Source organism: Nansenia antarctica, assembly GCF_963989245.1.
Source record: "Nansenia antarctica genome assembly, chromosome: 5".
In the NCBI taxonomy this organism is placed as follows: Eukaryota; Metazoa; Chordata; class Actinopteri; order Argentiniformes; family Microstomatidae; genus Nansenia; species Nansenia antarctica.
Window position 1 is genome coordinate 73,334,521 of NC_137690.1, and position 12,500 is coordinate 73,347,020.

The following is a 12,500-nucleotide window of genomic DNA, read 5'->3' on the forward strand; positions in this document are numbered from 1 at the left end:
TATGTGACATGGTCTGGTGAAATGGGCCGCATGTCGGCAATTCTCGAGTTGCGCAAATGACCAAAAAACTCTTATTAACGTTAATGTTTGTAAAAAAAAAATAAAAAATATGAAAGTTGGAAGTGTTGAAGAGCTCACTCAATACAACAAACAACAGTTTTAGGATCATTAAATACTTACTATTTGTGAATTGGATTCACTGTATATCGTCTGCCGTAGGCTACTGGATTAGTGATACATGGCTTGTAAACAAAAACGTTTTAGGACGAGTTCAAAAGCAAGGACTGTGTGATAATCTAATTACCGGTATGTGTACGGTAGCTGTGTTTCTAGCATGTTGATGTTCTATCAGCATGTTGTGATGTGCTAAACATGCAGTTAGATGTTCATAGCGATGTTCCTTCTTAGCCGCTAGCTATTAACAGCTGTTTTGGGTGTGTTTTGATTCAGCGTGAGTTTCTCCGCTATTTGGTTTGAGGTGTACCAACATTAAAATAAGCATATCTTCCTTCAACTATTTTCTGTGTATTTTAATGTATGACACATCATTTGAAAGCTTACGATCTGCACTTTCATAATCTGGAAAAAACTGGAAAATGACCTGAGGGCCGGCTGTGGCGCAGGAGGTAGAGCCGCTGTCTAATGATCGCAAGGTCGGCAGATCGGCTGTTCGAGCCCCGGCTGGCCACATATCGAGGTGTCCTTGGGCAAGACACTGAACCCCAAATTGCTCCCAGTGAGCGGGCCGACCAGCGACTTGCATGGTAGCTTGCCGCCATTGGTGTGTGAATGTGTGTGTGGATAGGTGAATGAGAGGCCATTGTAAAGCAAAGCCCTTTGGATAAAGGCGCTATATATATATATATATATATATGAGTCAGTCCAGTCCATGACCTGTGCCCTACTTGAGAACTTCAGACCTTCACCAGACCTTGTCACATATATTATGTTGCTGAAAAATGTTCAATGTGTAGAAATGAGATGCTGTTTCTCTGGGACTCACTGAGACAGACACTGTAACGTTTTATGATCAGTACTGACTGGAACATACTACTTGTGTAGGCAGACACCAAATACTGGAGAATGATTTATTCTCTTACTGTTGTTTTTTACGACTTTTTCTTAGATTATAGATGTAAATATGTGTAGCATACATGTCTGGATAGGTTACCGGGGACGACGGCGCAGGTGAACAGATGTGTGTGTGTGTGTTCCAGGTTCAGCCAATGAAAACGAGTCCCTTCAGCCTCTCCCCTACCTTGAGCAGCACCAAGGTGAGTGTGTGTTTTCCGTGCGTGTGTGTGTGTGAATGTGCATCTGTGTGTGTGTGTGTGTGTGTGTGTGTGTGTGTGTGTGTGAGAATGTGCATCTGTGTGTGTGTGTGTGTGTGTGTGTGTGAGAATGTGCATCTGTGCATCTGTGTGTCTGTGTGTGTCTGCACGTCTGTGTGTATGTGTGTGTGTGTGTCTGCGCGTCTGTGTGTATGTGGTGTGTGTGTATGTGTGTGTCTGCGCGTCTGTGTGCATGTGTGTCTGTGCGTATGTGTGTGTGTGTGTGTGTGTGTGTGTGTGTATGATGTGTGTGCATGTCAAATCAAATCAAATTATAGTGGTCCCGTACACTGCCTGTCGGGATATGGGAGAGATGCTTGTTGAATCTGTGTGACTTGGCCTGGGAACGTTATGGTTGGCCAACATATATACGCCCCTGGCTGAGGCACCAGAGACAGACTAACATGCAAATCTGGAATGTTTGCGCAATGACACACACCCTCCTCGTGAGAACTGAAGAGTGCCGCGGGGACAAGCCAGGGGAGGCTGGGGGAGGTAGAACACCAGGGGAGGCTGGGGGAGGTAGAACACCAGGGGAGGCTGGGGGAGGTAGAACACATGGGGAGGCTGGGGGAGGCTGGGGGAGGCTGGGGGAGGTAGAACACCAGGGGAGGCTGGAGGGAGGTAGAACACCAGGGGAGGCTGGGGGAGGTAGAACACCAGGGGAGGCTGGGGGAGGTAGAACACCAGGGGAGGCTGGGGGAGGTAGAACACCAGGGGAGGCTGGGGGGAGGTAGAACACCAGGGGAGGCTGGGGGGAGGTAGAACACCAGGGGAGGCTGGGGGAGGTAGAACACCAGGGGAGGCTGGGGGAGGCTGGGGGAGGTAGAACACCAGGGGAGGCTGGGGGAGGCTGGGGGAGGTAGAACACCAGGGGAGGCTGGGGGAGGTAGAACACCAGGGGAGGCTTGGGGAGGTAGAACACCAGGGGAGGCTGGGGGAGGTAGAACACCAGGGGAGGCTAGGGGAGGTAGAACACCAGGGGAGGCTGGTGGAGGTAGAACACCAGGGGAGGCTGGGGGGAGGTAGAACACCAGGGGAGGCTGGGGGGAGGTAGAACACCAGGGGAGGCTGGGGGAGGTAGAACACCAGGGGAGGCTGGGGGAGGCTGGGGGAGGTAGAACACCAGGGGAGGCTGGGGGAGGTAGAACACCAGGGGAGGCTGGGGGATGTAGAACACCAGGGGAGGCTGGGGGAGGTAGAACACCAGGGGAGGCTGGGGGAGGTAGAACACCAGGGGAGGCTGGTGGAGGTAGAACACCAGGGGAGGCTGGGGGGAGGTAGAACACCAGGGGAGGCTGGGGGAGGTAGAACACCAGGGGAGGCTGGGGGAGGTAGAACACCAGGGGAGGCTGGGGGAGGTAGAACACCAGGGGAGGCTGGGAGAGGTAGAACATCAGGGGACGCTGGGGGAGGTAGAACACCAGGGGAGGCTGGGGGAGGTAGAACACCAGGGGAGGCTGGTGGAGGTAGAACACCAGGGGAGGCTGGGGGAGGTAGAACACCAGGGGAGGCTGGGGGAGGTAGAACACCAGAGGAGGCTGGGGGAGGTAGAACACCAGGGGAGGCTGGTGGAGGTAGAACACCAGGGGAGGCTGGGGGAGGTAGAACACCAGGGGAGGCTGGTGGAGGTAGAACACCAGGGGAGGCTGGGGGAGGTAGAACACCAGGGGAGGCTGGGGGAGGTAGAACACCAGAGGAGGCTGGGGGAGGTAGAACACCAGGGGAGGCTGGGGAAGGTAGAACACCAGGGGAGGCTGGGGGAGGTAGAACACCAGGGGGAGGCTGGGGGAGGTAGAACACCAGGGGAGGCTAGGGGAGGTAGAAATTGGAGGACAGAGGTTCAATGTAATGCAATGTGATTTACATATTTGGCATTTGGCCAGACGCCTTCATCCAAAGCGACTTACAGTAAATACTTTTGTCTAAGTAAGTGAATCTTCATTCCATCCCTGCATTACCATGCTACTCTGAACATGTATTTAACTAGATTACCAAATACTTTACAAGGAGAGAGGTTGAGCTGCACTAAAGCTGCCCTTCAGAGAAATAGAGTTTGCCAAACTAAAGCTACTTTGAAAAAGTAGTTCACTACATAGAAACTACTCCAACCAACACATCGTCACCTTCTTAAAATAATGGCTTAAGTCACTTTTGAGGAAAATTAAGTTTTTGCCTAAATATATGTGTGGTGGCCTGGGAAAACCCTTCACATGGTGGCATTTTGACATTTTCATTTTTTTATATTTCCATAAATTAGAAGTTCTCAGCTATTCATAACTGGTTGAATGACTGAGATAGCCCTTTATTTTAAAAAGTTTGAGCATTTTAATGTATCATGTCAAGAGGAACAGATCCATTTGTGTGTCTTCTTGTTAAGATGTTATTACTTTATGCTTATTGTGAGCATCAGTAAACTGGCAATAACACAGGTGGAAGTATCGTCTCTCCTTTCGCTCGTGTGCGTTCGTTGCTTAACTGAGAATGAGACACGTTCAACGTGACGTTGTTTTGCTAGCAAACTACCCACCACAAAAATATAAAAATAAGTACTTTCTCTTTTGTTTTCTTAAAATGTTTATTCACCATAATGTAGTATGGAGTTCAAAGTACTAGAATACCACATAATATCAAAATCGCCAAAATCGCAATTTCCATCTATTTTTGCTCTTTGCCACAAACGAACGCCAGCGACATCCGACGGGTTTTCCCAGGCCACCACACATTATATTCTATTTTACTTTATAAATTACTAAAAAAATTACTAAAAAAGAAAATAATGGTTTAGTTCATTCTTCAAAAATATGACTTAAAATATAACATATGACTAAAAATAAAATATAAAATATAATAATAATAATACATTAGACTTATATAGCGCTTTTCTAGACACTCAAAGACGCTTGACTGAAATATGACTTAGGCCGTTATTTTAAGAAGGTGAGGACATGATGACCAGGTCATGTGACTGACCTGCTCTGAAACCAGAGGGAGACAGAAGAAGAACAGTTAGATGGAGCAGAGAGATTCATATTACATGTAATTGTCATTGGCAGAGTACAAGTACACAAGTACAGAGACAACCAACCGCATTCGGCGTCCAGCCAGATAGTTAAAACACCAACCGCTCATCCGTGATCAGACTTAGCTGAGGTACCGGAGCTGAAGAGGATCAAACAGAGTGAAAAAAGCCGCATCCTCCGCACACCCAAACCTTATTAAAAATACATTGTTTATTTATTGTGAGCTTTCGGTCATCAACTTTCTTGAATAATGTTGTTTTGCACAGATTTGAGTGTGCGGAACGGCGGATGCTGCTTTTTTGCACTCCGATAGTAGTGCATAGTGCAAAAGAGAGTTATGTCCAGACAAGGGCGAGATATGTACAGTAAGATATATGCAGTAGATATGTGGGGAGAGGGGGGTGGGGTGCAATGTTCATCCTGTGAGAGAGGAGACTGTAGACAGTGAAGTAGGAAATAGTGGGGAAAGTTGAAGGACTGGAATTATAGTTTAATTCCAATGATTCATTTTTAATTTCACTAGCTGCACCCCGCCTCTGGAACTCTCTCCCTCAACCACTCAGAGACTCACCCTCACTCTCCACTTTTAAATCCCACCTCAAAACCTACCTGTTCTCTCATGCATACAACCTCCCCTACCCCTAACCATCTCCCCTAACCCTGCCACCCCCTCTGGACATTGCTGTGTTAATTCTCCCCTGTGCCTGTTCGTTAACTCTGTGTTCTATGTGCTCATGTTATCTGTTGCTTGTTTCTGTTTTTCCCATATTGTCAGAGTCTTTGAGCCCCGGAAAAGCTCTATATAAATATAATGAATTATTATTATTATTATTATTATTATTATTATTATTCATGTAGTTTAACTACCACCAAGCTACCGCAGCATGCAGTGAAACTACTCCCCAAGGCTGTGCAATGAGCTCCCTGTCCTCCGATTTCTACCTCCACCGGCCTCCCATTAGTACAAGCTCTCTACCTCCCATTAGTACAAGCTCTACCTGCAGAGGAAGGCGTGCTCAGCTGTCAGGTGCTGACAGGGAGAGAGAGAGAGAGAGAGAGAGAGAGAGAGAGAGAGAGAGAGAGAGAGAGAGAGAGAGAGAGAGAGAGAGAGAGAGAGAGAGAGACAGACAGACAGACAGACAGACAGACAGAGGGAAGATGGATGTGTAGTTAATCAGGGCTCCTACATGTCAACGATCTGTAGTCTTGGAATGTTCTGAAATCGTCTTGGAATGTTTTGGAATGTTCTGAAGTTCCGCACACTGGACTAACTGCATTTCTGTCTCTGGACCAACGCATGGTAATTGTTTCGTTTTGTTTTCACTCTTGGAATGATCAGCTGATTTGTCTCAGCTGACCTTAGGGACCTTGCAGGAATATAGGGTGGGAGGAGATCTGATATGTATTTTGGTCCAAGACTATTTTGTGATTTGTATGCAATTAAGAGGATTTTGAATTCAATTCTCTGAGAGACTGGTAGCCAGTGCAGGGATCTCAGGATTGGTGGTAATGTGTTCAAACTTCTTTGTTTTTGTTAGGACCCTAGCAGCAGCATTTTGGATGAGCTGGAATTTACGAACAGCTCCTTTAGATAGGCCTGTTAGTAGACCATTACAATATTCAAGTCTTCTCGAAACAAATGCATGGATGAGTTTTTCAAGGTCTTGCTTGGACATGAAACCTCTCATTCTTTTCTTTTTTTCTGAGTGGGGCAGTCCCACTCATATTTTTCATTTTATTTGACAGATACAGTGAAGATTTAGATAGGAAGGATGGGTGAGAGAGGAGGGATGACATGCAGGATATGTTCCCGGCCAGATTCGAACCGGGGACCCTGCGGTTACATGGTCAGCGCTTAACCCGCTACGCCACCTAAGCGCCCCGAAACCTCTCATTCTTGTTGTACTCTGTCAATGACAATTAAATGTATATCTACAATAATATAATTTAGTATGGAAAGAAAATACGTATACAGCTTTTATTGAGCTAGTAACCCTAACCCTAACACCCTAACCCTAACACATGTATATAGAGTACATGTAACCCTAACCCTAACACCCTAACCCTAACACATGTATATAGAGTACATGTAACCCTAACCCTAACACATGTATATAGAGTACATGTAACCCTAACCCTAACACCCTAACCCTAACACATGTATATAGAGTACATGTAACCCTAACCCTAACACATGTATATAGAGTACATGTAACCCTAACCCTAACACAAACACATGTACAGTATATAGAGTACATGTAACCCTAACACAAACATATGTATATAGAGTACATGTAACCTGTATTGCCATTAGTTTTCAAGGTTTTTTTGCAATATATGTTCGGACAAGTAAAAGGTAGTGTTTAAAAAAAGATGTCTTCCTTTTAGCGTTGTGTACGTGCCAATGGCTCCTGGTCATATAATAATAATAGCATAGATTACTACTCCTTATGATGACTGATGGATAGATGATTCATTCATCTACTTAGACAAGTCGCTTTGGATAAAGGCCTCTGCTAAATGCCAAAAATGTAAATGTGATATATGTAGTGTCAACTTGCCCGCCCAGCCCTTTCAACACGAAACGTCTAATCTGACAATTCCGAGTTCATAGAGTTCATAGATGCGCCTTTGAGATGAAAGCATTTCATTAAGCATGTATTAGTTAGCCACTGTATCCTTTGTTAGATAGAGTTAGAGTTATTTAGCACAGTTGTAGCCACAGACATATATATATATATATATATATATATATATATATATTTATATATATCATACATTGAAGCAGTAGAAATTAAAGTGCACAGGTTAAAAGTGCAAAATAAGACAGAAAATAAGGTAGTGTGATGATACTGAGGGAGAGGTCCAGAGAGAGTTGTGGGTGGTTATGGTTACAGAGAGAGTTATGGGTGGTTATGGTTACAGAGAGAGTTATGGGTGGTTATGGTTACAGAGAGAGTTGTGGGTGGTTATGGTTACAGAGAGAGTTGTGGGTGGTTATGGTTAGAGAGAGAGTTATGGGTGGTTATGGTTACAGAGAGAGTTGTGGGTGGTTATGGTTACAGAGAGAGTTATGGGTGGTTATGGTTACAGAGAGAGTTATGGGTGGTTATGGTTAGAGAGAGAGTTATGGGTGGTTATGGTTAGAGAGAGAGCTATGAGTGGTTATGGTTACAGAGAGAGTTATGGATGGTTATGGTTACAGAGAGAGTTATGGGTGGTTATGGTTACAGAGAGAGTTATGGGTGGTTATGGTTACAGAGAGAGTTATGGGTGGTTATGGTTACAGAGAGAGTTATGGGTGGTTATGGTTACAGAGAGAGTTATGGGTGGTTATGGTTACAGAGAGAGTTATGGTGGTTATGGTTAGAGAGAGAGTTATGGTTACTGTATTGGTTTGTTTTTTGCCATTTCTTAAGGTTTGCTTTAAAGGTTGGATATGTGGGGCATTATTAATAATAATAATAATAATAATAACTTTATGTGTATAGCGCTTTTTCTGCAAACGTTGCATTCCCTGTTTGAAGCCTCCAGTAATTTCATTGGCACCAGCACTCTTCTAATAAACTAGTCTGGGCAATGGCAGCCTGCATTTCTATCTGAATCTCGGTATGATAATAATACAGATAATAACTATGAATTGGATTTGATGACGTGCTTTCTTGCACCCAAAACACACCACATGCCTGAAGTAGGTCTAGGTCTAGCACAGATTTGAGTGTGCGGATGCAGTTGTTTTTCACTCTATTTGATACTCTTCAGCTCCATCACCTCAGCTAAGTCTGATCACGGTTGAGCGGAGGTATTTTCACAATTTTTGAAGAAGAATAAAAATAATAAAAGAAGAATACAAATTTCAATTTAAAAAAGGCTAATAAAAGGCTCTATTAAAAAGGCAGGTTTTTATGGCCTGGTTTAAAAGCATCCACAGACTGTGGTGCCCTTAGGTGGTCAGGGAGAGGAGAGAGGAGAGGAGAGAGGAGGGGAGAGGAGAGGAGAGGAGAGTTAGGTGGTCAGGGAGAGCATTCCACAGCCTGGGAGCAGCCCAGCAGAAAGACCGATCCCCCATGGTGCGGTGCTTGGTCCTGGGGGTCTTGAGGGAGGTTGGTGGCAACAGAACGGAGGGTGCGTGAGGAGGTCTGGGGGGTATGGAGGAGTTCCTTGAGGTAGGGGAGGGTGGCATTTCCGTGAATGCACTGGGTGGGTGAGGAGGGAGACCTTGAATTCAATTCTGAGGGAGACGGGGAGCCAGTGAAGTGATTTGAGGATGATTGGGGGATGATGTGATCATATTTGCGCACCCTCATTCAGGATCCTAACAGCGCTGTTCTGGATGTACTGGAGTTTCTGAAGGCTGTTACTAGGAATCCTGATTAAAAAGGGGTGGCTATGGCACAGGAGGTAGAGCCGCCGACTAATAATCGCAAGGTCAGCAGATCGGCGGTTCGAGCCCCGGCTGGCTACATGTCGAAGTGTCCTTGGGCAAGACACTGAACCCCAAATTGCTCCCAGTGAGCGGGCCGGCGCCTTGCATGGTAGCTTGCCGCCATTGGTGTGTGAATGTGTGTGTGAAAGGGTGAATGAGAGGCCGTCGTAAAGCACTCCATATACAATTTACTGGAGTTTCTGAAGGCTGTGACTAGGAATCCCGATGAGGAGTGCGTCGCAGACCAAAAAAATCAATCTGAAGGACGAGAGGCTAAAGAGGTTGTGTTTCAAGGCTCTGTGTTCTCTGACGCTGAACGCTTATTGTCTCCCTACAGGGCAAGACTGAGGAAGGCCTTGAGATGACCGCCGCCCACCTCCCCCCCCCCTCCCAGCCCACCTCCCACCACCACACACACACACAGCTGATGCTGGCAGGCAGCCAGCTGGCAGGGGTAAGGCCACACGCACTACTACAGGGGAGGCTGGTGGAGGTATAAATAATCGGAGGCTGGGGGTGCTCATTGTAAATGCATGGAACAGAATGAGGAATGCCGTGAATGTTCCATGCACTACAATGAGGCCTGGCCTCCGATTTCTACCTCCACCGGCCTCCCCTGGCCTTCGATGTTAGGGGTCGGGGGGGGGGGGGGGACAGACTCTAGACAGTTGGCTTCTCCTGCTTGCTCTTGCATGACCTTTGATCTCCTCCTCTAACACTGGGCTACACTCATCTTCATCCCTTCCCTGCTCCTTACCCTTCCTCCCTTTTTGGGCAAACACCACCCTCTCTCCCTTCTTCTTGCCTCTTTTCCTCCTCTTCCTCCCCTTCCTCCTCCTCCACCTCCTCCTCCTCCTCCTCCACCTCCTCCTCCTCCTCCTCCCTCACCTCCTCCCCCTCCTCCTCCTCCTCCTCCTCCTCCTCCACCTCCTCCTCCTCCACCTCCTCCACCTCCTCCACCCTCCCCCTCCCCCTCCCCTCCTCCTCCCCTCTCCTCACCTCCTCCACCTCCTCCTCTTCCCCTCCCACCTCCTCCACCTCCTCCCTCCTCCTCTCCACCTCCTCCACCTCCTCCTCCTCCACCTCCTCCCCCTCCTCCTCCTCCTCCCCCTCCTCCTCCTCCACTTCCTCCTCTCCTCCTCCCCTCCTCCCCCCTCCTCCTCCTCCCCCCTCCTCCCCCTCCTCCTCCTCCTCCTCCCCCTCCTCCACCTCCTCCTCCTCCTCCACCTCTCCCACCTCCTCTTCCTCCTCCACCACCCTCCTCCACCCCCTCCTCATCCTCCTCCTCCTCCACCTCCTCCCCCTCCTCCCCCTCCTCCTCCTCCTCCTCCTCCTCCTCCACCTCCTCCTCCTCCTCCTCTTCCTCCTCCACCTCCTCCCCTCCTCCTCCTCCTCTTCCACCTCCTCCCCCTCCTCCTCCTCCTCCTCCACCTCCTCCACCTCCTCCTCCTCCTCTTCCACCTCCTCCTCCTCCCCCTCCTCCTCCTCCTCCTCCACCTCCTCCTCCTCCTCCTCCTCCACCTCCTCCTCCTCCTCCTCTTCCTCCTCCACCTCCTCCTCCTCCTCCTCCTCCTCTTCCACCTCCTCCCCCTCCTCCTCCTCCTCCTCCACCTCCTCCACCTCCTCCTCCTCCTCTTCCACCTCCTCCTCCTCCACCTCCTCCTCCTCCTCCTCTTCCTCCTCCACCTCCTCCTCCTCCTCCTCCTCCTCTTCCACCTCCTCCCCTCCTCCTCCTCCTCCTCCACCTCCTCCACCTCCTCCTCCTCCTCCTCCACCTCCCCCTCCTCCTCCTCCTCCTCCTCCTTCTCCACCTCCTCCTCCTCCTCCTCGTCCTCCTCCTCCACCTCCTCCCCCTCCTCCTCCTCCTCCTCCTCCACCTCCTCCTCCTCCACCTCCTCCTCCTCCTCCTCCCCCTCCTCCTCCTCCTCCCGCTCCTCCTCCTCCTCCTCCTCCCCCTCTTCCTCCTCCACCTCCTCCTCCTCCTCCTCCTCCTCCCCCTCCCTCCTCCTCCTCCTCCTCCCCCTCCTCCTCTTCCTCCTCCACCTCCACCTCCTCCTCCTCCTCCTCCTCTTCCTCCTCTTCCTCCCCTTCCTCCACTTCCTCCTCCTCCTCCTCTTCCACCTCCTCCTCCTCCTCCTCCTCCCCCCTCCTCCTCCTCCTCCTCCTCCCCCTCCTCCTCCTCCTCCTCCTCCTCAGCTGGCTGCTCTCCTGCCTGCGCAGCAGCAGATGTTACTTCAGCAGGCACAGACTCAGCTCCTGGCCGCAGCCATGCAACAGTCTCACGCTGCCCATGCCGCCGCAACAGCCAACCAATCAGCAGCAGCAGCAGCAGAGCCAGCAGCAGCAGCCAATAAAACAGGAGCAGAGCGCAGCCCAAGCCCCGCCCCAGCTCGCCCTCTCTCAGCCAATCCAGCTCACTGCCCAGGTAAGGGGGAGCCAATCTCCAACTGTGAACCAACCGTAAACAAACCCTAAACTAACCCACTGTTGAAACCAACCAACCCTACACACTGTCTGTGTCGGATATTAGAGAAACCAAACCTACTTAGTGCAGAAACCAACCTTACATTTACATTTACATTTTGGCATTTAGCAGACGCCTTATTCCAAAGCGACTTACAATCAATACACTTACCCACTGACTGATTAAACCAACCCTACCCACTGATTAAACCAACACAAAGGGTGTGCATATATGGACATATTCAAGCTCTCTCTCTAACCCCTCTACACTCCTCCACCTCTCCTCCTTCTCCTCCACCTCCTCTTCCCCCTCCTCCTCCACCCTCCCTCTAATCCTGCACCCCTCTACTCCTCCACCCCTCCTTACACCCTCCCTCATCCTCTCCACCCCTCTACTCCTCCACCCCTCCTCCACCCTCCCTCCCCCTCCTCCACCCTCCCTCCCCCTCCTCCACCCTCCCTCCCCCTCCTCCCTCCTCCCTCCCCCCTCTCTCCTGCAGGACATCCAGCAGTTGTTGCAGCTGCAGCAGCTGGTCCTGATGCCAGGCCACCACCTCCAGTCCCCGGCCCAGTTCCTCCTCCCCCAGGCCCAGCAGGGTGAGAGGAACCAGCAGCACCATTAGCATCATTAGCATTAGCACCATTAGCATTAGCACCATCAACACCATTAGCATTAGCATAATTAGCATTAGCATCATTAGCATTAACACCATCAACACCATTAGCATTAGCATCAGCATAATTAGCATTAGCACCATTAGCATTAACACCATCAACACCATTATCAATACGGAATATTGCAAAAGTTAGACATTTTCTCCGGCAATCTGATGCAGAAGTGTTAATGCATGTTCTTGTTATTACCCGTTTGGTCTATTGTACTACGGTACTAACAGTCTCCTTTCTGGTCTTCTGTAGAAAGCTATTGGCCAGCTGCAATTAGTCAAAAATGCAGCAGCGAGAGTTTTAACCAAAACAAGCAGACGACCTCATATAACTCCTATTTTAGAGACTCTACTGGCTTCCTGTTAAGTTCAGAATCCAGACCAATCAGGAGGCTCCGCAGGTTGGAGCCTCCTGTGCCGGATCTGTGCCGGATCAAACATAAACCGGCTTTTACAGCATAGCATGTACGTTTACATCTGTGTCATTTAGCAGACGCTCTTCCCCAGAGTGACTTCCTGTAACTGTGTTTGTCTAAAGTCTCTGAGACAATGGCCGCATTCGTAAATTCATCCGGAGCGCACACTGGGTTCA

The 12,500-nt window shown here is 49.1% G+C and overlaps 1 protein-coding gene across 1 annotated transcript in view; it reads left to right on the top strand.

Moving 5' to 3' along the window:
• Nucleotides 1-12,500, top strand: part of pou2f2a (POU class 2 homeobox 2a) — a gene marked incomplete at both ends in the record, with an annotated part of 29,612 nt that overhangs the window by 2,194 nt on the left and 14,918 nt on the right. Inside the window, 3 exon segments of the mRNA XM_080531953.1 lie at nt 1,218-1,274; nt 9,118-9,234; nt 10,977-11,074. Coding sequence (XP_080388079.1) covers nt 1,218-1,274; nt 9,118-9,234; nt 10,977-11,074 — 272 coding nt within the window.